General features: G+C 41.2%; 1 protein-coding gene across 1 annotated transcript in view; it reads right to left on the bottom strand.

Annotated features, from left to right (window-relative positions):
* Window positions 1-375: 375 nt before the first annotated feature.
* The window catches only part of SDC2 (syndecan 2), a 127,714-nt gene continuing 102,811 nt past the window's right edge, over window positions 376-25,278 (bottom strand). The window contains exons 2-5 of the mRNA XM_007532241.3: window positions 19,171-19,282; window positions 7,409-7,542; window positions 2,091-2,220; window positions 376-623 (exon numbers count right to left, since the gene is read on the bottom strand). Coding sequence (XP_007532303.1) covers window positions 460-623; window positions 2,091-2,220; window positions 7,409-7,542; window positions 19,171-19,282 — 540 coding nt within the window. The 3' untranslated portion in view covers window positions 376-459. The remainder of the gene's footprint in view (window positions 624-2,090; window positions 2,221-7,408; window positions 7,543-19,170; window positions 19,283-25,278) is intronic.

The following is a 25,278-nucleotide window of genomic DNA, read 5'->3' as shown; positions in this document are numbered from 1 at the left end:
AAGAGGACAAGAAGGGACAGCAGCGGAGAAGTGGGGAACAGATAAATTAACAAAGTTAAGACCAACTTGGTAAGGTCAATCTGAGACATGCTAGCACAATTAAACGGCTTTTAACTTCAACCCGTCATATATATATAAAAAAACAATTATATTTGCACATAAAGACTTAAACCAATTCCATGAACATTAAGGGTTTTCATAACATAATATTTTGCCACTGCTATTCACAGAACATTGCAGATGTCATGTTTTCATTTTAGGTTGTTCTAAAGAAATACATGGAAAGTTTTAAATATAATGGGATTTTATCATTAAAGGGCCAGAACAGTCCTTTAATGAGAAAAACACATGGAAAAAATTAAAAAAACAAAGATCTTCATTATTCTATGCAAAGCTTTATTTATTTGTTTTTTTTTTAAGTTCAGTGATCTCATAAATAGAGACACTAAGTGGGGAGTTTCACGCATAAAACTCCTTAGTAGGTGCCTTCTGATAAGCAGCACTAGACGGTTTGCGTTCTCCAAGGTCATAGCTTCCTTCGTCCTTCTTTCTCATGCGGTACACCAACAACAGGATAAGGAAAATTGCAAAAAGGAAGCCGATAACTCCACCAGCAATGACAGCTGAAACATACCAAAGGAAAGATTAGCTTTAGAAGAGATTCTAGGTATAAAGTAATTAGCTTTCTCAAGCCCCATAGGTTTATAAAAGGTTTACTGTGAATATCCTCACCCCCAACCCCACCGTTAAAGAAAACAACACAAAAAAACCTGAATTCATTGAAGTAGCTAGGGAATACAACAAATCTGTCCTTCCTCAAGAAAAATCTGTCCTTTCTCAAAAGGGTACAATACTTCCTTTGACTAGCATTTATAATATTCCCCAAAGCCTCAAAAACAAAACAAAGCAAAACAAAATAAAACAACTGGTTATGATCTCAACTAATTTCATACTTTCAAATGCTTTATAGTCTTTTCAGGAATCACATTTGCTGGTCTAGTCTTTGAACTGCTTTTTGAATGGCAACATACAACTTGATATAATTGACTTAACACTTTTTAAAAAGTCAGTATGAAAAAAAGCATGCAAATTTCTTTTCCAATCTTAAATGTGGGACTGTCCTTTCAAGGATTAAGTCGGATTAGATAACTGCAAACTTCTCTTTCGAATTCCAATGTTATGGGAGTTAATTCAGTGCTAATTATATATATATAAAACAGGACTTTCATTTTCTAAAGCCCTAGCAGGCACAGGTTTGATCTGGGCACCACCATATGCTAGAGCTTAGGGGTCCTCTGAAGTCTCTCTCTCTTTCTCACCCAAAAAATAAACTTAAAAAATGACAAATAAGCAAATAAGTAAGAAAAATTCAAGGTTAGTACTTTGTGTGTGTGTACTACAAATCCACTGCTCCTGGAGGCTATTTGTTTTCCCTTTTGTTACCGTTGTTATCATTATTGTTTTTATTCCTATTGTTGTTATATAGGACAGAGAGAAATGGAAAGAGGAGGGGAAGACAGAGAGAAGGAGAGAAAGATAGACACCTGCAGACCTGTCTCACTGCTTGTGAAGCAACCCCCCTGCAGGTGGGGAGCCACGGGCTTAAATTGGGATCCTTACACCGGTCCTTAATGCTTTATGCCATGAGAGCTTAACCTGCTGTGCTACCACCCGGCCCCCTCAAGGTTAGTACTTTTATCAGAGGAATGACAATTAGAAAGAAGACCCTCCATGCCACCACCATTTTTGTGTAAACTGCTCTCCTTAGAAGTATCCTTTCCTTCTCTTCAATTTATTTTGAAATCCAGGGTGACTTGAAGCAAGACTTTTATGTTTCCATTTCCCCGCCTCCCAAGACAAGTTATTCTGGACCAATCAAGACGTTAATTATCATCTTCTAGCTCCTCCTCACTCTAAGTGGCTGAAGCAAGGATAAGCAGAGGATACTAGTGAACAGAGATGACGTGTACCTAACATCTTGCCTCTCTGAAATGAGAAAGGTCCCCAAGAGTGTTGTCAGTAGCAAGGTGGCATATCACACAAAGAACTATTTCCAGACTCTCCCACTTGACCCCTTCTCAGCCACTCACCTGCCAGGACTTCTGTTCGTTTAAACAGATTGTCTGAGTGCTTCTCAGTATAAACATTTGTATCCTCCTCAGCAGGGTCCATTTTCCTCTCTGAGTCAGGAATCTTCTCCTTATCAATTTCTTCAGGTGACTGGTATGGGGAAAGAAGAAATATTATAAAGATATTTTCTTTTTTTTTTTTCTTGTTGTAGATGTTGTTGTTATTGATGTCATCATCGTTGGACAGGGCAGAGAGAAACAGAGAGAGGTGGGGAAGACAGAAATGCGGAGAGAAAGATAAGACACCTGCAGACCTGCTTCACTACCTGTGAAGCGACTCCCCTGCAGGTGGGGAGCTGGGGGCTCCAACAGAGATCCTTACATCGGTCCTTGTGCTTCATGCCACGTGGCTTAACCTGCTGCACTACCACCCGACTCCCTATAAAGATATTTTCTTAAATATGTTGGAAAAAGAGGCATATCTGATAGTTATATGACAGATTTTATTTTCTTCAAACGGTGAATTTAGGAAATAATTTCAATAATCACACTGTATGAATTGGGGTGGGGGAGGCATACAGGACTATGCTCCTGTGTGATCCTGCTGTTAGTAGCAAACTATGTTCTCCTCCTCCTTCCTTTCTACTGATTTTTTGCCACCAAGGCTATTACTGGAGCTTGGTGCTTGCACAGTAGCTCCACTGTTGCTGATGGTCACTTTCTCCCTCCCCCCCCCCTCTTTTTCCCTCTCCCTCTCTCTCTCTCCATTTTAAGACAGAAAAATACAGGAGATAAAAGAAATAATAAAAAAGAGCGTTATTACAACAACTAACATATACAATACTTCCATGAGGTGCCAGGAACTTGAATCTAGGTCCTTGTGCATAGTCAAGTGTATAGCTGGTAGATGAGCTATTTTCTTGCCCTACTCTGTATTGTATTTCTATACCATGGCACTTAGACTATGATGGACTCCTATAGTTAAGTTTTGTATAATAGTGGCCTACAGTATGGGAAAATTGGATAGTGAATCACTTCATAATCACCCTAATGACAGAGTTAAGGTTGTTCCCATTTCATCAGATATCTACTTTCTCTCTACTGCTCTGGGTTCAAGCTACCATTTCCCTCTAGTTGCTCCATTCCTTCTTCCCTATGCTACAAAGGTTACTGTAATGATTGCTGCTAAACATTTAAAAGATGTTGTCTAAAAATATTCTTACTCCCACTCTTCAACGCTTTCCTCTGCTGACTCTTATACCTTCAACAACATCAAGTCTACTTCAGGGGTTTTGCAAGTAGCTCCTGTGAGATCCTGACCAAATCACACCACTTTTCTAGACCTCTGTTTTGCCCAACTCTTCAATGAAGCACACTCTCAGCTTCTTGGTTATTTCACCAAGTACAAATGTTAAGATACTGACTTTCAGCCCTATGTCCATCTGTCCATCAGCACTGTTGCAAGCTGGCCAGTAGCCTGCAGAACAGCAACTCTTGGTTACACTACTGTTCAAATGCAAAAAGAAAAAAGTCTTTCATGGACCAGGAGATAGCTCACCTAGTACAGTATATGCCTTATTATGTATGAAACCCTGGGTTTGAGCCTTGGCACTACACAGAAGCACCATGACATTGGGGCAAGTTCTCTCAGAAGGTAGAGAAATAATGTAGTCTCTTTCTGAAATAAAAAAATGTTGGCCTGGGAGATGGATCAAACATGTTCGCTAACACACACACACACACACACACACACACACACACACACACACACACACACACACACACAGTAATTTATTACTGACTCTGATTAACTCTGTTCTATTTTCATTAGTGACACCAACCATTCTTTTGAACCCCCAAACTTATTTTAGCACAGTTCACATGGAATGTTTGTTTGCCTTTCATCATCCTCTCAAACCGAGTTTCTCTCTTAGATTCTTATTTCCACAGTCTTATGAAGTTCTTTCTCATGTTGCACCTAAGTTTCTGTCGCAATCTCGTAACTGCATGTGTTTGGTAGTCCTCAGTCTTTCCTTCAACTCACCATTTTCCAGCAAAATCATCTCCTCTTAAACCCACTTTCCAAGATTAAATACTAACATCTGTGTTCTTACTTTCTCATGTACTCCTAACTCCAAGCCAAAAATTTCACTTCTTTTATTGTCCAGTTTTTCTTAATGAATCTCCCACCGTTCGCTTCTCTAAAACCTCAGGATATTGCAGGCTACCATGCCAACATACATCATCTGTTGGCCTGGTAACATTTAGCATCAAGATTAACCACCCTCTGTGAATGACTTCAGGTCACAATGAAATCTGAAGTTACCTGAAAAACTTAAAGCAAAGGACAAGCTTTAGCACTAAAGATTCTGCTTTAATTCACATGCTCAGGGGTTAGGAAGCAGGCATTATTTTTTTATATATCATTACTTATTTAAAGCTTTTCATTAATTCTATTGCTTGAGAACAAGTTGGTTAGTAAAACTCAGTTAAATGAATTAGCTATTCTGTATCAAGTTCAAGATTTTTTGGCCAACAATGCTGATGGAAAGTACTTTCAAATCTACTGGGCTGTTATTGTAGACACTAATCTCTTTTTAGGTCAACTACTCTTCTAAACAACAGTGATTTATCTTCATTAGGACTGCTATGTTCCAGTCAAGTGATTGCTTGCTTTCTGAAGGTTGGAGTTTGTCCACTGAAAAACACAGTTCACTACTTAAGTCTTAAGAAAATACATCGTCATCTTAGGGGTGCCTTAAGGTCATCAACATTTTTAGGCAGGATCACAAGCTACATCAGGTGAATCCATTTGAATTCTTGGGTAAGTCAATAGGCCCCTGCCTTAGTGAACTGAGCAAGAGGCTTCCAATGTTGATGACACACAGTAATGTGTGACAGTAACTCTTACTTTTCCAAGTCACATAAAACCCTGCAGTGTCTGAAGCTTCAGTCTGCCATGACTTATAAAATGCAGAGGACATATACAAATGATCATTTCCCTTATACAAAAAAAATACATGTAAAATGTTGCTGTTGTCTATATTAGTGAGAAAAGAAAATAGGGGATGTCTTTATTGGTGCTTTACACCTGTATTATTTAATTACTCCTGGTGGACTCTCTTTTTCTCTTTAAAAGTTAGACTTCTTAAGAAAAAAAAGAGGGTGAAAGAGAAAGGGAGAGAGAGAGAGAAAGAGGAGACATTCAATCATTTTTCCCTTCTCATATTAATTAAATAGTAATTTATATGACTACAAGTTAATAGGGGTGTACACAAACACCATTCCCACAAACTTTCCTATTCTTTATCCCTCTGGGAGCATGAAACCAGGGTCCCAGGGTCATCACGGGGTGCAGAAGGTGGAAGGTCTGGCTTCTGTAATTGCTTCCGCACTGAACATGGGTGTTGGCAAGACTATCCACTCCCAGCCTGTCTCTCTTTCTCTAGTGGGGCGGGGCTTTGGGGAAGAGGGGCTTCAGGACACATTGATGGAATATTTCTGACCAATAGATAAGTGAGGTCCCAAAGCCAACACTTTTAGGTTTCATAAGCAGAATTTAACCCTGAGGTGGTCTACAAAATCTACCATGGTGGTTATAACACAGGCTCATTCAACAAATTGACTACTATTCTTACCAACTTCAGTTAAGGTTTATAGAAGGCTTCTGAGCCTCAAATAGGCAATTACATCTAATCCTTTCAATGACCAGTGGTCATTGAAGAATAGTCTCAGAGAAGCTCATAAATTTGACCAGATTCAAGATCTGAGACCTTGATCTTCTACAAACTTTATCATGTATTTTTCAACTTAAATAGCTTACCTAGTAGTGGGTGGCCAGCTCACTATGACATGATGCTTAATAAGGCCAAACTTAGAGATGTCATAGTTTTCATTAGCTAATATCTGTGTTTTGTTTTAAGGTTAAAAGCCTTATTTCGTTTGGCTTTATATGTTAACACTCTTTTCAGCCACCAGGTTCCATGATGCTGACTAGACTTCTCTGGATAGACAACCCCACCAATGTGTCCTGGAGCTCTGATTCCTCAGAACCTTGCCCCACTAGGGAAAGAGAGAGGCAGCCTGGGAGTATGGATCAACCTGTCAAGGCCCATATTCAGCGGGGAAGCAATTATAGAAGCCAGACCTTCCACCTTCTGCATCCTATAATGATCCTGGGTCCATACTCCCAGAGGGTTAAAGAATAGGAAAGCTATCAGGGGAGGGGATGGGATATGGTGGTGGGAAATATGTGGAGTTGCACCCCTCTTATCCTATGGTTTTGTCAGTGTTTCCTTTTTATAAATAATAAAAAAATAGATTTAAAAAGCCTCATTTCTTACATAAGTCATGTATATATACACATATAGGCAGCCAGATTAAAAATTATTAAAAGAGGAGTTGTTTACATACTTCACATCTGATGATGTGCCTGAGTAGACAAAAGAAATCTTATCAAGACCTAGAGTCTTCTTATTCTGTGACCTGTTTTAGCATCTGTAAAGTTCACAGTGTTCTAACATAGAACAAATTCTTTATGAAATGAAGACAAATTTTCTCGACTTACGTCAAGGTAACTGAAAGGTTCTGCTTCTTAATTAGGTTTTGATTTACTAAAGGAGTAACACTTAATATAAAATACACACACACACACACACACACACACACACATATATGTGAGCTGGGTGATAAAAAAAAATAAAGCAGAATGATTTCTCAAGCCATACAAAGAATTTTTCCTTTTTGTATATACTTGCTTATGCATGACTTCTTTCCTCCAAGCTGTTTTTTCATTTAGATAGAAAGACAGAGTTTATAACAATATAAATATATTGTGTATATATATATATATATATATATATATATATATTTATATATTTATATATTTGTCATCATACATTTGTCAGAATCTGTAGGATGTACTAGACCAAGACTGGACCTATTATAAACTATCAGCTTTGAGTGAGAAAAGATATGTCAAGGTAGGTCCACCAGCTGTAAGAAACAATCCACTCTGGTGGGGGAGGTTAGGATACTGCATTTGTGGGGGGCAGGGAGTGTATGTGAAATATCTTCAGTTCTTCTGACAGTCTAAAACTGCACCTGAACACTCTCTCTTTCTCTCTCTCTCTCTCTCTCTCTCTCTCTCTCTCTCTCTCAACAAACCAAAGTAGTAGGTGGGAAAAATGACAGTGGTCATGAACAGTAAGAATATATAATGAAAAGATCACCTGTCTTTATATAATTTTAACTGGGTTTCTGAAAAGGACCGTCATGTACAATTTTTTGAGAAGGGCAATTACAATAACCTGGTAGAGCTCTGTCGGGAGGAAACTCACCTTTGTTTGAGCAGGGAACTTGTTCTGCATTTTCAGCGTCGTGGTTTCCAATTTGGGGGCAGTACTTGTGAGTGGGATCTTTGGAACTGGTCTAGATGTTGTCAGCTCTGTTACTTCCGTGTCATCCTCAGCTCCTGGAAAACAGTTGCAACCGTGAGTCAAGCACCATGATCCAGACACTGATTTCTACCATAGCAGACAACTCTGTTCAAGGCTTCCACTCAGAATCATGTTCTTATGAACCCTCTCCTCAGAATTTAGCTCTGACCTTTCTTCAGTCTTCCCTATGAAGAAATGAAATTTAATAGTGGGCCTATGGGTAGGTCTGCCTATTTTTTCTAAAGCAAAATTCTTACCATGTTTGCATAGTTAATCTTTCCTCCTCAACAAGTTATTTGCTCTTATTCACTGAAATATGAAACACTGTGTTAAAACAGTGAACAAAAAGGAAAAAAACAAAAAAATCTCTCCTTCAGAAGAGCCCTTATCCAATGGGACTTGTTCCATTTCATTTTTCAGGATTTTTCAGCTGTGTTGTGGACAGAGCTTCTTTCTTCATCATCTACTGTATTATCTGCTCTACTCTTCCGGAGAAAATTTTCCTTGCCGTCATACTACTGGTATGATTAGGTCTTCAACATTGCCACCACCCACGGCGTCTTTCAAAATGGTCTTCGTATCATTAGATCTAGCATGGTGGGGGGGAGGGCTGGGCTATGTGGCACACCGGCTTACGAGCACATAGTACGAAGCACAAGGACCCGCACAAGGATCCCATTTCAAGCCCCCTATTCGCCACCTGCAGAAGGGTCACTTCACAAGTGGTTATTCAGGTCTGCAGGTGTCTATCTAGCTTCCCCTCCCCTCTCAATTTCTCTCTGTCCTCTCCATTAAAATGTAAAATAAAAAAGGCCCCCAGGAACAGTGGATACTTAGTACTGGCACCAAGCCCCAACAATAATCCTGGAGGCAAAAGAAAAAAAATCCCCTTGCATCACCAAACACTTGGTAGTTATCATCTATCTCCTTAAGACACTCACTCGGTGCTTCTTTTCTTTGATTTCTTAGCACTCAACTCTGGTTACTCAAAATGAGACTCTTGAGTCTCACTTGCAGGCCCCTTTTCTTCTAGCTGGAATCAAACTATCAGAGTTTCTGAAGCTACAGCTCAAGATTTCTTTCTCACTTTACATTCTCTCCCTCATCCATATTCATTGCTTCAGTCAACATCTAAATAAACATGAAACCTACACTTCTCTCATTGGCTTACATCACTCCTCTGAAATCCACACCATGGACCTACAGGGTCTTTTTCACCTCAATGATTCAATGTCATATACACCTCTAATATGTTCAAAGCAAAACCGATAGAACGACCCTCTCCTCCCTTTCTCCAACTAACTTGGTCTTCTCTCCTAGTCACCTTGAAATGAATAGAACTGTCTATTCCTGCTTTCCTCTTCCTTAACATCGCATGATGTCATTTTACTTGGTTAATCTCTCCCAACTCTAACACCTTTATACAGTCCTAGGGCCACTGCCCTCATCTACTAGGTACCCTTTTTATGAATCACTGTATTTCCCCTCTTCCTAATAGTTCACTTTTGTCTACTGTCTATAAATTGGTCATGATAAACATGACCCTATCATCTTCCATTCTTAAAAAACAAAAACAAGTAAGACTATAATAGCACTCCACTGTTCTTGAGCAGAATATACATGCCTCAGCCAAGCCTTGAGTGGTCCACCTCTAGCTTACTTTTTCCAGCTTCTTCTTGCATTATTTCCCTGCTGTCCTGTGTTCCAGCCATGATATCTAAATCTTTGGTCAAAAGTTCCTCCCTTATGAATTCTTAATTCGCCCCCTAAGCCTAGGCCTCAGATCAAAGGCATGTTCTTTGAAAAGCCCCCTCCCCTATTAATGTAATCTTCTAAAAAGGAATTTTAGCATAACCTTTCTTACTCTGAATACACTGGCTACAAGTTTGTGATTTTGCATTTATTTATTTAAGTCTGACTCCCTTATAAGACTGGAAGCTCCAGGATGGCATCAGTTTTGTACCTTAATGGTCCCTGACACAGACGGTCTGACTCAGAGATTGTTCATTTAGTGACTAACTACCAACTGTCATCTGGGCACTAGTCCATGCCCCCCCAGCAACTTTCCCTTATTCTTTTAGCAAAAGAGCATTTGAGTATTTATGACATTCAAGTACATATTCTTTTTTTTTAAATTTATATTTATTTATTCCCTTTTGTTGCCCTTGTTGTTTTATTATTGTTGTCACTGATATTGTCGTTGTTGGATAGGACAGAGAGAAGTGGAGAGAGGAGGGGAAGACAGAGAGGGGGAGAGAAAGATAGACACCTGCAGACCTGCTTCACCGCCTGTGAAGCGACTCCCCTGCAGGTGGGGAGCCGGGGCCTCGAACCGGGATCCTTAACGCGGGTCCTTGAGCTTTGCACCACGTGAGCTTAGCCCGCTGTGCTACCACCCGACTCCCTCAAGTACACATTCTTTTTTTAATTTTTTTAAAATATTTTTTTAATATTTATTTTATTTATTTATTCCCTTTTGTTGCCCTTGTTGTTTTATTGTTGTAGTTATTATTGTTGTTGTCGTTGTTGGATAGGACAGAGAGAAATGGAGAGAGGGAGGGGAAGACAGAGAGGGGGAGAGAAAGATAGACACCTGCAGACCTGCTTCACCGCCTGTGAAGGGACTCCCCTGCAGGTGGGGAGCCGGGGTCCGAACCCGGATCCTTATGTCGGTCCTTGTGCTTTGCGCCACCTGTGCTTAGCCCGCTGCACTACAGCCCGACTCCCATACACATTCTTTTAAAGCCAATCATTTGTCAAGTTTGTAACAAGTAAAATACTCTAAAACCTGCTGCTGAAGTCAGGGACACATAATAGATACTTCCAAATACTTCACTACAGCATGTTCATGGAATAAGCAATTGGAAATAATAAACTGAACAGCAGCTGTGGTTAATTTTTTAAATACATTAACTGTTTCATTGCACTTCATTTGTACAGTTATTATATTGGAAAGGGATGGTCAGGTATGCTGAAATACATGGAGAGTTTTCATTAAACAGACAAACTTAGTACTGACTTTGGCATTGATTAGAACTATGAACATGGGCAAGCCTTTCTTCATCAAAGATGATCGATGAGCTGCAGGTAATTCTTCGGCTGTATTTATAATCTTTACTATGAAGATCAGCCCTCAGGAGCCAGGCAGCAGTGCCCCCAGTTGAGCACACAGGCTTCTGGGCACAAGGACCTAATTATAAGCCCCTGGTCCCCACCTGCGGGGGGTGGGGTGGGGGGAAAGCTTAGCAAGTTGTGAAGTCGTCTCTCTCCCTTTACATCTCCCCTCCCCCTCTCAATCTCTCTCTGTTCTTTCAAATTAATAAGTAACTAAGTCCTCCTGCCCAAATCAGAAACCTGGGATCCTTCTGATGATTTCTCCCCTATCTCTGACTTTTGGTATTCACTGCTTTTGGTGCTCTCTTTTCCTGAAACACCTGAACCCCAGTCTAGAAACTCAAGCTTTTTTCCAGCTGGGGAAATTCCTGCTTTACTCCCATGGCCTGAATCAGTAGCACTCCTCTCTGTCGCTCTCCTCCTTAATCTCCATCAGGAGTGTTTTGTGTTCTCTTCCTCTACTTATTGTATCATTCCTCTTCATTTTTCAAAAATAATATTTTATTTTGCTTATCAAAAGAACACCTCTCTTAATGTGGGGTCAAAGGAACCCTCCTGCACTGCTGGTGGGAATGTAAATTGTTCCAACCTCTGTGGAGAATAGTCTGGAGAACTCTCAGAAGGCTAGAAATGGACCTACCCTATGATCCATTCTAAAAGGTCTGTGTACACATATGTTCTTGGCAGCACAATTTGTAATAGCCAAAACCTGGAAGCAACCCAGGTGTCCAACAACAGATGAGTGGCTGAGCAAGTTATGGTCTATATACACAATGGAATACTACTCAGCTATTAAAAATGGTGACTTCATTTTCAGCCGAACTTTGGATGGACCTTGAAAAATTCATGTGAACTGATATAAATCAGAAACAGAAGGATGAATATGGGATGATCTCACTCTCAAGTAGAAGTTGAAAAACAAGATCAGAAGAGAACACACAAGTAGAACCTGAAATGGAATTGGCATATTGCACCAAAGTAAAAGACTCTGGGGTGGGTAGGTGGGGAGAATACAGGTTCAAGGATGACAGAGGACCTAGTGGGGGTTGTATTGTTATATGGAAAATTGGGAAATGTTATGCATGTACAAACTATTGTATTTACTGTTGAATGTAAAACATTAATTCCCCAATAAAGAAATTTTAAAAAAGACCTCTTTCTCTCTGTCTTTTTTAAAAGAGGAAGCTTGCCTACAGGTGAAATCTGAAAATAGTGATAAACAAATAAATAAGTAAATCACCACCAAGGAAAGCAGCATTAGATTTAACTGTTTAAAGTGTCCCTGACATGCTCAACAATTTGTTTGGCTTTGTATGTTAACTCTCTTTTCAATCACCAGGTTCCAGATGCCATCAGGATGCTAGCCAGGCTTCCCTGGATTGAAGACCCCACCAATGTGTCCTGGAGCTCAGCTTTCCCAGAGACATACCCTACTAGGGAAAGAGAGAGGCAGACTGGGAGTATGGACTGACCAGTCAACGTCCATGTTCAGCGGGGAAGCAATTACAGAAGCCAGACCTTCTACCTTCTGCAACCCACAATGACCCTGGGTCCATGCTCCCAGAGGGATAGTGAATGGGAAAGCTATTAGGGGAGGAGGTCGGTTATGGAGATTGGGTGGTGGGAATTGTGTGGAGTTGCACCCCTCTTACCCTATGGTTTTGTTAATTAATCCTTTCTTAAATAAAAAAAATTTTTTTAAATAAAAAAAATAAATAAATAAAGTGTCCCTGACATCTAGAATAAAATCTGTGCTGTCATGGAGTAGGTAGCTAATTCACACCTGTTGAATTAATAAATACCTTTTTTCAACCTTTATTTATTTAGTGGATAGAGACAGACAGAATTCAAGAGGGAAAGGGGCGACAGAGAAGGCCAGAGACAGAGAGACACCTGCAGCCCTGCTTCACCACTCGCAAAGCTTTTTCCCATGCAGGTGGGGAAGGGGGCTTGAACCCAGGTCCTTATGCATTGCAAGATGTGCACTCAACCAAGTGTGCCACTACCTGTTCCCATACATATCTTTTTTAAACTTTATTTTATTTAATAGAACAGAGAGAAGTTGAGAGGGAAGGGGAGATAGGGAGAAAGTGATAGAGAGATACCTGTAGCATTGCTTCATCATTCATGAAACTTCCTATCTCTGCAGGTGGGGACTGGAAGCTTAAACCTGGGTTCTTGCACATGGTAACACATGCACTTAAACAGGAGTGCCACCAGCTGGTCCCAGTGATATCTTTTGTATGAAATTCCCTCTAAAGAGTTTTTCATGTCTGATGTGATTGCTCTACTTTCCAAGGACTATTAAACATTCTCAGAATGTTCCTTTTATTATAGTTTCCTCCTCTTATTTAATCATTAAAAGCAACTCCCTATCACTTCAAATTGAATACTTAATTCTGCAAGCTCTCTTATATCAGTGAGTTCTTGCCCTCTGCCAGTTTTGGATTGGGAAGGTGGTAGGTTTCTCTCCTTGAAGTTATGAGTTTTTCCTACTTGTTTTGGGAATTATCTTTTCATATTTAGAAAGAAAACACTGAGCCGTGTGGATGAGAAGCTCTAAGCTACCCAAATGTGGACATCATCAGTTAAAATAGAGCTATGGTGTTGGTTAGAGAACTTTCTTTGGGCTGCTTTCTTTGAGTTTGTCCATTTCTTCAGAGAAGGCAAATACCAGACTGTCAGTGAACTGAGAACTGATGGGAAGAAGATTGTTGGGCTGTGCCTAGGGGGAGAGAGAAGAGATCGGAGTGGAGAGGGAACACAAATCTTTATTCACGCGGGCACCTCAGAGTTGAGTGAGAGCACAGCGGTTCAGGCCATGTGGAGCTAGCAAAATGGCCACCTCTGGCTATTCGCAGCAACCCTTCTCTGCGTCTGGTAGCTGAGGTGAAAAGGGGCAAAGAGAGAGAGGGGCAGAAGCAGAAAGGCTTTTATGGGAGAAATTCCGGAAGTGGCAAGTCGGGACAGGATTAGCTAGGAAACAAGGCACTCCAGGAATAGAGTTTCAACTATCTCGGGAATTGACAATACCCTGAGGGGACAACATGGTGGATGTGTCCATATCTGCACAATTTCCCAACATCTCCCCCTTTCCTTTTATCTAATGGCCACAGTATAGGAAATTTAGAGTGGAGCAGGCTTAAATGTTTTTTTTTCCTCCAGGGTTATTGCTGGGCTCGGTGCCTGCACCATGAATCCACCGCTCCTGGAGGCCATCCTTTCCCCCTTTTTGCTGCCCTTGTTGTTGGAGCCTCGTCATGGTCATTATCATTGACATTGTTGATGTTGTTCGTTGTTAGACAGGACAGAGAGAAATGGAGAGAGGAGGGGAAGACAGAGAGGGGGAGAGAAAGACAGACACCTGCAGACCTGATTCACTGCCCGTGGGGCAACTCCCAACCGGGATCCTTAAGCGGTTCCTGCGCTTTGCGCCACATATGCTCAACCCACTGCGCCACCGCCCGACCCCCGGCTTAAATGTTTTTTAAGGAATGCCATGCTCAGGTGGGAAGATGTAGGATGTTTTTGTGGGGAAGAGAAGACTTACATAGCTGCCAACCTTGTGAGATTTATGTGTAATATGGTAATATGGTAATATGATAATATTTCAGTATTAATGAACTATTAATGGAAGACGAAGAGCTCCCTGTTTTCAGCTGGTATCCTCCACCTAACCTGTCTCAACCTGACTTCAAAGACCCTCTGTTTGATCCTTTCCAGATAGGAGGCCTTTGGGTTTTGTTCTGAGGTTGGAAACAATCCTGGAGAATTTTTTTTAATGTTTGGTTGTAGAAAGAGTTAACTAATCAACTTGCTTCATTTGGGGGGGGGCAAAGTTTATTTTATTATTTATGTAGCATGTTTATTTTTCTATGCGAGTGTACCTGACAGTCTGTGGAAGGGAACAAAACAGAACTCTCAATAAAACACAACAGAGAAGCTCTGTTTCACACATATAAATTGTGCTCTCTATACTTCTTTCAAATTTTAAAATTTTATTTACTTATCCAATAGGACAGAGACAGAGAGAAATTGAGAGGGGAGGAAGAGGGAGAGAGACAGAGAAACCCAAATCCCTGCTTCACCACTTGTGAAGCTTTTCCCCTGCAGGTGGGGACTAGGGGCTTGGACTTGGATCCTTGTGCACTGTAATGTGAGCACTTAACCAGATGTCCCACCACCTGCTGCCCCCTATATAATTTTTTATCTAAATGCAATTTTAATCATTTAGCATTGGCTGCCAATACTATATAAATGTAGGTCATGCAGTTCCACACCTCTGTATGTGTATAAGGCTTACTATAAAACCCCAATGCCTTCTCACTATCAGAATGACCCCTCCATCCATTGCTCCCACACCCCTTCAACTTTCCCTTTGACAAGCATGACTTTCCCTTTAAAGGGCAACCATGACTTTTTTTCTTCACAGTGGCTGAGCTATTTTTATTTTTTACCAGTTCTCTACTTACCTTTTTTTAAAAAAAATATTTTTATATTTATTTATTTATTCCCTTTTGTTGCCCTTATTATTCTATTGTTGTAGTCGTTATTGGATAGGACAGAGAGAAATGGAGAGAGGAGGGGAAGACAGAGAGGAGGAGAGAAAGATAGACACCTGCAGACCTGCTTCACCGCTTGTGAAGCGACTCCTCTGCAGGTGGGGAGCTGGGGGCTTGAACCTGGATCCTTAACACTGGTCCTTGCACTTTGAGCCATGTGCGCTTAAACCCGCTGTGCTACCGCAGGACTCCCTCCTTACCTTTTTTTTTTTTCCTTTTCTTTTTTTCTTCCCTACCATTGCCAGGATGGTACTACTCCAGGATGACTTTTGCAGCTTGGTGGGGGGTAACGGTGGGGGGGATGGACGAAGGAAGATGCCCAACCCTGAAACTTCCAGCAATACAATAGGGGTTGAGCTCAAACTCAAGTACAAGTCATGTACTTGGCAAAGCAGACACTATCCAGGGGAGCTGTTTTGCTGGCTCTCCACTTGCTTCTTTTTTGTTTTTATTTGATAAGGCAGAGAGAAATTGAGATAGGGAGAGGAAAATGGCAGGGGGCAGAAAAAGAGAAACACAGCACTGTTGCAGATTGGGACTGGGTGCCTGAGCCCTGGTCCTGCTGCATGCAACATGTGTGTTCTACTAGGTGCGCCATGCCCAGTCATCTCTACTTGCTTCTTAAACTGAATTCTTTTTTTATTATTATTTATCCCCTTTTGTTGGCCTTGTTTTATTGTTGTAGTTATTATTGTTGTTGCTATTGATGTCGTTGTTGTTGGATAGGACAGAAAGAAATGGAGCGAGGAGGAGAAGACAGAGAGGGGGAGAGAAAGATAGACACCTGCAGACTGGTTTCACTGCTTGTGAAGTGACTACCCTGCAGGTGGGGAGCCAGAGGCTTGAACCAGGTTCTTACACCGGTCCTTGTGCTTTGTGCCACCTGCGCTTAACCCGCTGCACTACTGCCCAACTCCCTTAAACTGAATTCTTTTACCACTTTCTCTCTCTAGTCAATGTCACCAACTCCTGAGCCCTGAGAATGCTCTGATACATTAACAGAGACAATTCTGGATTCCTCTCACTGCTGGCTCACCCAGCCTTCTCAACTCATTGTTGTTACAAATGACAGAATTTAATCCTTCTCTATAGCTATATAGTATTTCATTGTGTGTATCTGTACACAGGAGGTCTTTAATCTGACTCTAAGGTTATCTAAAAAATTAGAAACAGAAATGGAATCTTCCCTTGTAGAGACATTATAAAGACAGGAGAAATGCCTCAGAGAGTAAGTGCTTTATAAATTTTAGCTACAACTTTTACTGCCTTTAAGCAGCAAAATAACATCTTCAGCACAAGAGATTTTCTATGTCCAGAATGATTACTCGTCTATCTGACCAGAGTCAAGGTGAGGTGGGTGGTGGAGGGCACTCTTGGCAGACGTTAGCAAGAGGACAACTGGTACAGATTTTCTCCAGCCCCTGGATTCTACAATCTGTGAAATTGGGATAAAAAAGCAACCACACTTATTATTTCCTGTGACATTTTTTAAAGTCTTTCTTTCTTCTTTTTTTTAAACTTTATTCATTTATTATTGGATAGAGACAGAGAGAAATTAAGGGGAAGGCGAGGTAGAGATGGAGAGAGACACCTGCAGCCCTAATTCACCACTCATGAAGCCTTCCCCCTGCAGGTGGGGACCAGGGCCTTGAACCTGGGATCTTGCACACTGTAGTGTGTGTGCTTAACCAGGTGTGCCACCGCCTGGCCCCCTCCTGTGACATTTTGAAGATAACAGTTACAAAGCACTTTTTGAGGTATTAAAAAAAAAGATGCACCATGTATGAAAGTTATTAATAAAGTCATGGGCTATGCAGAACAACTCTTTTCACACTCATTCTGCATGTGTGATATATATCACTCTCCCAAGAATAACAGGCTATTTTTACACCAGGATTGCATTGTAAGCTCACTGCTACTGGGTCAGTCACAACTCTGCAACTTCCTCAGACCCGCTGTTTTCCAACTTAAAAACACTCTTATACAGTGAGATCAAAGAAACAACTTAATTTTTTTTCTGGGTCATTTTGAAGCCATGACCCACCTGCTTGCCACATATGTACATTCAACCTTAATTTTTACCATCTGTTTAAGCTACATGAACATTCTAAGCAAGAAAAGTCCTGAACAATTTTTTTTTTCAGACATCCTTTTGACCACAAATCACCATTAGTTAAATTCTGCACAAGTTTTTAATCTCTTTCTCAGCTTCCTAGGAGCCACCGTGGAGGAGAAGAAACAGACATGGTGGACTACAAAAATGGCCAGAATTATGTATTTCCCCTGTGTAACCACTTTCTCTACAATGTAATAGTCACTGCTTTCATTTGGAAGTGGGGTTTGGGGTGGCTGATGGCTAGCTTTGGCTAATAAAATCTAGAAACACTGATATTGTGCCTTTTCTAAGTCTGGGTATCAAGAAGTCTGGCAGGATTCTTGCACCTTGGGATCTTTTCTTGCTCCCTGAACTGAAGAGTAAGACAGAAACCACCACCCATACACCAGAAAAAGGTAGTAGTCACAGATGATGGAGAGGTTGTGGGGACAAAGGAACCCTCCTGCACTGCTGGTAGGAATGTAAATAGGTCCATCCCCTGTGGAGAACTCAGAAATCTAGACATGGACCTACCCTATGACCCTGCAATTCCTTTCCTGGGGATCTATCTTAAGGAACCAAAAACAACCATTCAAAAAGATTTGTATATGCCGCCTATGTTCATAGCAGCACAATTTGTAATAACCAAAACCTAGAAGCAACTCTGGTGTCCAACAACAGATGAGTGGCTGGGCAAGTTGTGGGCTATATACAGAATGAAATACTACTCAGCTATTAAAAATGGTAACTTCACAGTTTTCTCTCCATCTTGGATGGAGCTTGAAGGAATCATATTAAGTGAGATAAGTCAGAAACAGAAGGATGAATGTGGGATGATATCACTCATTAGACAGAAGTTGAAAAACAAGATCAAAAGGGAAAACACAAAGCAGAACTTCGACTGGAGTTGGTATATTGCACCAAAGTAAAGGAAGTAAAAGAAAAAGTAAAAAGGGCTTCACATTCTGGAAGAGGATAGCAGAGGAGGACCTATTGGGGGGTTGAATTGTTAAGTGGAAGGCTGGGAAATGTTATGTAATTAACAAACTACTGAATTTTACTACTGATTGTAAATCATTAATGCCCCAATAAAGAAATTAAAACAAACAAACAAAAAAAAAAAAACAAGAGTAAGACAGGCCATGTGAATCAGAGCCTACCTATCCCTCAGATATGGACAGAGCCCTACTATGATTAGCAAAGAAAAGTCCACATCCCACAGCTCATCACTAACAAGGAGGAAGACTTGTTAGGCCAGTCTCAATTCCCAACTTGCAGAATAATAAGCAAAATCAATTATTAGATTTTAGCATCTGTGTTTGGGGGTGGTTTTGTTATATAGTCTCACTGTGGTAGTAAGAGACTGATAACACCACAAGAGTTCAACTATACCACCATGCAATCATTTCATTTTGCTTCTCCATTTCCCCTTCCTCTGTCTGAACAACACTCAATGAGGAAGCAAGTCTAATACTTCTTAGTCTCACCTCTAGTCTTGAACATAGGGTTGGTGGCTTTATACAACTAACATTTAGGAATTTCTTAAGATGATTTCCATGCTATCACCCTGAAAGACTTAAGAGTAAAATGAAAAGCTAAGTTTGACAGAACACTGATGTTTATGCCAAGCACTAAACTCTTAAGAATCAGAAATATGTCTGTTCCTTTATTTCTCATAAACCTATATGGTAGGGATTATTATTACCCCCTCAGTCAAGTGACACTTCACAGCTTATGTGGAAGAGAGCTACACATCATTCCCAGGCTCTCTGACTAAAAACAAAACAAAACAAAACATACTCTTAACCAATGTGCATCCTGCCTGTCTCCTTGAACATATGTATTCCGGGAAATAGAAGAACGGAGATGCAGGTAGAAGTTGCCAACCATACCGGAGCCTGATGCGGAAGCATAGTCATCATCATCAATAGGATATACTCCTGAAGCTTCTTCAATGGAGCTGTTGTCAAGGTACATGTCTTTATCAGAAGTCAGCTCTGCTTTCTGCAAAAGAAAAGGAGATAGGGGTTGTGATGGTGAGATTAAGAATTATTTATGTATCTTACTATTAAGTTGGTGACAACTCATTCATATCTGCCCTTCTTGGAACCCACAGGACACCCTGATAAGTTCTTTTAAAATTCCCTTTTGTTGCCCTTATTGTTTTATTGTTGTAGTTATTATTGTTGTTGTTCTTCATGTCGTCATTGTTAGATAGGACAGAGAGAAATGGAGAGAGGAGCGGAAGACAGAGAGGAGGAGAGAAAGGTAGACACCTGCAGACCTATGTCACCACCAGTGAAGTGACTCCCCTGCAGGTGGGGAGCCAGGGCTCAAACCGGGATCCTTATGCTGGTCCTTGTGCTTTGCGCCACCTGCGCTTAACTTGCTGCACTACCCCCCGACTCCTGACACCCTGATAACTTAAAGTAAGAGCTGACCACAGACCAAAGGCCCTAGGGGAACCTGTGGCGCTTGATCCAGAGAAGGAAGACAGAGGCCTGAGCACAAAGCTTGAGGCTATTTTGTTCCATTCCACTAAAGCTGTCTGTCCGTGACCTCTGAGCTAGTTGCAAGTCATCTCAGGCATTCTCTTCATTGCAAAGTCACTGTGAGGCTCCCTTACTGGAAAAGTTATAAAACATTCAGATAATCTGAGACTTTCTTGGGGATGAAGACAAAGGAATTTCAGCACTTTAGGTTAAATCATCACCCAGGGATCCATCCCAGCCCACCAAATGTTTTCAGGCCTAGCCACGCTTGGCGTCTTATCACTAAAAAGAACTTCCTGGTCACCCGGGACAGTTCAGAATATTCTTCAATATCCCAGATTGATACAGATGCCAGACATGGTGCCCTGCATGAAGCAGAACCCAGGAGACACATGCTGCCAGGGACGCAAGGCCAACACAAGCTCACTTCTAAGGCTCATTGGTTTAGTACAGCTTTAATGACAAATGCAGATAAACCCACAAGAACACGTTCTTTTTGGATTATGAACACTTGGTCACAGCAAATCACAGGCATACAATGGAAAGGGATCACTCACTAAGTAGACCAGTTCCTCCACTTCTTGGCTCTTCACTAAGAGTTTTAGTACTAAAATCCAACCTAATCCTGCCAAGAGTAACTCTCTTGAACTGAAGGCAGAGTAGACATACCCTTCTTCTTTTTTCTTTTTTTTTATAAATGGTTTGAGTAAACTGATATTTCACCACCAACATCTCATGAAAGCCCAGAAACAAATAAAGCAGCTTGTTAGCTTCTAAGTAACAGTTGTGTTTGGAAACAGGGACTACTCATTATTGTTCTATTTCTAAAAATCAAATTGAATTATGTTTGTTCTGAACAGAAATTATATATAAAAAAAATGTTTCCCTTCACTGGATTCCACAAGATTTCCTGTTAAAATATAAACTTTTTTTCCCCAGCAGCTGTTGGGACTGGACCCTCCCAAGGAGGACAGCCGAGTCCAGCACCACTGTATTCGCTCAGGTTTCAGCTGCTGGCTATCAAGGCAGAGGTATTTTAAACCTGAGATCATACTTCCCATCATGCGTCAGTGTCAACTGACAGAAAAGTATGGGAACTCTTTTTGTCTGAGCTACCATATGGGCACATCTTGAGAACTGAAACCTTAGGGATTGGCTTTCCAGTACACTGGCTGGCAGTCACTGAGTAGTCATCCCCCAACTGAGAGTATGTGAAATTTTTCTGCTACAAGGGTCAGAGATTAACTCTGCAATCTGAGGCTATCTGCATTACATGGTTTTCAGAGCTCTCACCACTCCAGGCCAGAATTCTCAAAATTCTGAAAGCTTGTGAAAAGTATCAGGAGCCTCCATTCCAAGTTCTACCTTCAATGTAAGTCACCCCTACTAGATTCACAGCTCATTTGAGGGCATGACTGACTGTTCTTCCTCCATCTTTAATCTCTCGACCCTCTATAATCAGTGGCTGGCGCAGGGTAAGTACTCAGCAAATGCTGCTTAAGCTGATAGTGTTTCCATCAAAAAGCAATTTCCAGGGGGTTGGGTGGTAACGCTGCAGGTTAAGCGCAGGTGGCGCAAAGCGCAAGGACCAGCTTAAGGATCCGGTTTGAGCCCCCGCTCCCCACCTGGAGAGGAGTCACTTCACAGGTGGTGACATAGGTCTGCAGGAGTCTGTCTTTCTCTCCTGCTGTCTTCCCCTCCTCTCTCCATTTCTCTCTGTCCTATCTAACAATGACGACATCAAGAACAACAACAATAATAACTACAACAATAAAAAACAAGGACAACAAAAAAGAAATTATAAAAAGGATCCCGTGTTCAAGCTGCCGGCCCCCCACCTACAGGGGAGTAGCTTCACAGGCGGTGAAGCAGGTCTGCAGGTGTCTTTCTCTCCCCCTCTGACTTCCCCATCTCTCTCCATTTCTCTCTGTCCCATCCACTAACAATGACATCAGTAATAACAATAATAATCACAACAATGATAAAACAACCAGGGCAACAAAAGGGGAAAAAATAGCCTCCAGGAGCAGTGGATTTATGGTGCCCGAGTCCTAGCAATAACCTTGGAGCCAAAAAAAAAAAAAAAGCAATTTCCAATCTTGCTGGTATTCTACTTTGTCCTGGGACCTTCACTGGAGGAGGCTTTCTCTTCTCATATTTTGTCTAATCTCAGATAGGCTCAGACTTCCCTGGTGCTATAAGGATAGCTTCATTAACTACTATTTGGATTTTTCTCAGCATACGAACAGTTTATTTTTAAATTATTTTTTGTTGTCGCTAGGGCTTTGCAATTTCGAGTCAACTTTCTTTTTCTTTCTTTCGTTTTTTTTCCCCCTAGACTTAAACATGGCAAAGCAGGCACCCTCCCAGATGGGTTATTTTGCCAGCCTGGCTTATGAATAGTTTTAGACAGAAACTCTCACTCTTGTTCTGATTTTTCACCACTGATTTTGTGTTTCTGCTGATCTTCAGTGGCATTTGTGTGGTCCTGCTTCTCGCAAAGTGCTTAAGTGCTCAATAAATACTTGGCCTTGAAGATTACCTAAAACAAATTAGCCTCTAACCAAGGCTTCAGAGTTATCAGAGGGCAAAGATCTACCTCCAGGATCCCAAGGGTTGAAAGTCTCTCATTTTCGGCCTAGAAGACCATCTGCCCCAAACTTCCCTTCCACCAAACACTGCTTCTACTTCAGCAGTCTAAAGTCTTAAGAGAAGTCCGAGATATCATGTGAGAGTACTATGCCAATTCTGATTATTGGAGTTGATCTGATCATTTTCCTCTTGGCTCTGTCAAAGGAGTTGAATGTGGTAAAGGGAACACAGATATTTAATCCCTTTGTACAAGCTGAATTTCTATTTGAGAGGTGACTCAGTTGTCCAGACTGAGACTTCTGTCAAATTAACATTGACAGATGAATGAGGAAAGATGCTCCAGAGAATTCTGGCCACCTAACAATTCAGTCACATGGGATAGCCTTACAAGCTACTGGCTTCCCAGGATGACTGCTCTGTATGAAGTGACTACCAGGTCTTAGGGTGGTGGTCACGGACAGTCCAGAGAACTCGGCTTATCATGAGAGCCTGGGGATCTTCAGATTGGCTCTGGCTGGAGGCCAGCTGAAAGTAGTCATTCCTTCTCCTTCCAGTGTGGTACAAGTCATTTTGATATAGAAACTGGAAGTTATCTTCCTCTGATTTTAGGGGCACCAAAGAAAGCATTGCCAACATCCTTGCAGAGTCTAACTTAATAATGATGAAAGCTCTTTCATTCCTCAGAGTACCTTAGAATAACCAAGGCCCGTTTAGTCCTTAGAATACCTCATTGTCTTTGTTAAGCAAAATCTACCTCTCCAAATATAAATTCCTTTTGTGAAGTCTCCACATTTTGTGCTTGAAAGGGTTTTTGTAGTTCACCTGCCTGGAGAGGGAGGTGAGTTATGTGCCAGTATCCTCTCGGGTCAGGAAATTGTGCGTCTTTTGAAAGCCAGGCCTTGCAGACTCAAGTTGCAAGATACTTGCCTTTGCATCTGCCAAACATGGTAGTCCTGGCTGTGTAAAACTTATACTCTGAAAAACTCTTGCTCACTGGGGCAGAACCCTGAGTGAAAGGCTTCTAAGGGGAATGCATGAGATATAGCCCTAAAATGCAGCCCTCAGCCTGATGCAGAATTTCAGGAGGTTGTTTAGTTTGGGATTGACCATTTCTGTGAGACAGCACCAATGTTGTTGGTGAGTGGAACTCAGAGCACAACTTGGAAGAGAAACAAAGCTGGTCTTTCAGACCTTTCCCCCTCTTGACTGATGTAAAATGTTAATAAAGTAATAAGGAAAGTTGTGGAAAGGAACTAAGTGTGACAAGGAGAACACTCAGCAGAGTAAACCTTAAGAGTAATTACCCTAAGAGTAAATCCACTTACTAAGATTTCTGTAAGTCAGAGTCAAACAAATAGTGTATGACTACACTCATGTATGGAAAATAAAGAAACAGAACAAGACATCTGACAACAGAACACTATTATAGGGGCTGGATGGTTAAGTGCATGTCTGACCATGCTCAAGGACCAAGGTTCAAGCTCCTGGTCCCCACCTGGATAAAGCTTCATGAGCAGTGAAGCAAGGCTGTGGATCTCTTTCTTTCTCTCTCTCTCTCTCTCTTTCCCTCCCTCCCTCCTCACTAAATTTCTTTCTATCATAACATTTCTCTATTAAATAAAAAAATAAAATTTAGGGAGTCGGGCTGTAGCGCAGCGGGTTAAGCGCAGGTGGCGCAAAGCACAAGGACAGGCATAAGGATCCCGGTTCGAGCCCCTGGCTCCCCACCTGCAGGGGAGTCACTTCACAGGCGGTGAAGCAGGTCTGCAGGTGTCTGTCTTTCTCTCCTCCTCTCTGTCTTCCCCTCCTCTCTCCATTTCTCTCTGTCCTATCCAACAACGACGACAACAACAATAATAACTACAACAATAAAACAACAAGGGCAACAAAAAGGAATAAATAAAATAAAATAAAAAATTTAAAAAAATAAATAAATAAAATAAAATTTAGTTGTCTGAGAGGTGGCACAGTGGATAAAGCATTAGACTCTGAGGTTCCAAATTCAATCCCAGGCTTCACATTTACTAGAGGAGTGTCAGGTCCTCTCTCTCTCTCTCTCCCTCTCTCTCTCTCTCTCCCTTTTCTCTCTCTCTCTGTCCCTTTTCTCTCTCTCTCTCTTCTCTCTCTCTCCCTCCCCCTCTCCTTTCTCTCTCTCCCTCCCCCCTCTCTTTCCTCCTGTCTTTCTCACTAATAAACAATAAAAACTTTTTAAAGACTTTTTAACTTTTATTATCTTTATTTATTTATTGGATTGAGGCAGCCAGAAATCGAGAGGGGGTGGAGAGAGGGAATAGAATGAGAGACACCTGCAGCACTGCTTCACCACTTTCGAAGTTTTCCCCCTGCAGGTGGAGACCAAGGGCTTGAACCCAGGTCCTTGAGCACTGTAACATGTGCACTCAGCCAAATAATTTTATTTTATAAATAAAATCTTTATAAAAAATAAAACAAAGTTTAAAAATTATTAAAAGAATACTACTGGAGTAATCAGAAGAGAAAGGGGAAAAAATTGACAAAAATGGGTCAATTTTATGGAGGTGGATGAAAATAAATAATAAAATAGAATCTGTGATGAATTTGATGTCATACATTTACCTGTGGATATTTAAAGACTTATTTTATTTATTTATTTATTCCCTTTTGTGGCTCTTCTTGTTTTATTGTTGTTGTTGTCGTTGTTGGATAGGACAGAGAGAAATGGAGACAGGAGGGGAAGACAGAGAGGGGGAGAGAAAGATAGACACCTGCAGACCTGCTTCACTGCCTGTGAAGTGACTCCCCTACAGGTAGGGAGCCGGGGCCTCGAACCTGGATGCTTAGGCCGGTCCTTGCGCTTACACCACCTGTGCTTAACCCGCTGCGCTATCGCCAGACTCCCACATGTGGATATTTAAACCTGTACTCTGAAGTCTATGT

The sequence above is a fragment of the Erinaceus europaeus genome, chromosome 8 (assembly GCF_950295315.1).
Source record: "Erinaceus europaeus chromosome 8, mEriEur2.1, whole genome shotgun sequence".
NCBI classification, from domain to species: domain Eukaryota; kingdom Metazoa; phylum Chordata; class Mammalia; order Eulipotyphla; family Erinaceidae; genus Erinaceus; species Erinaceus europaeus.
The sequence above is the reverse complement of the archived record's forward strand: the minus strand, read 5'-3'. Positions and strand labels throughout refer to the sequence as shown.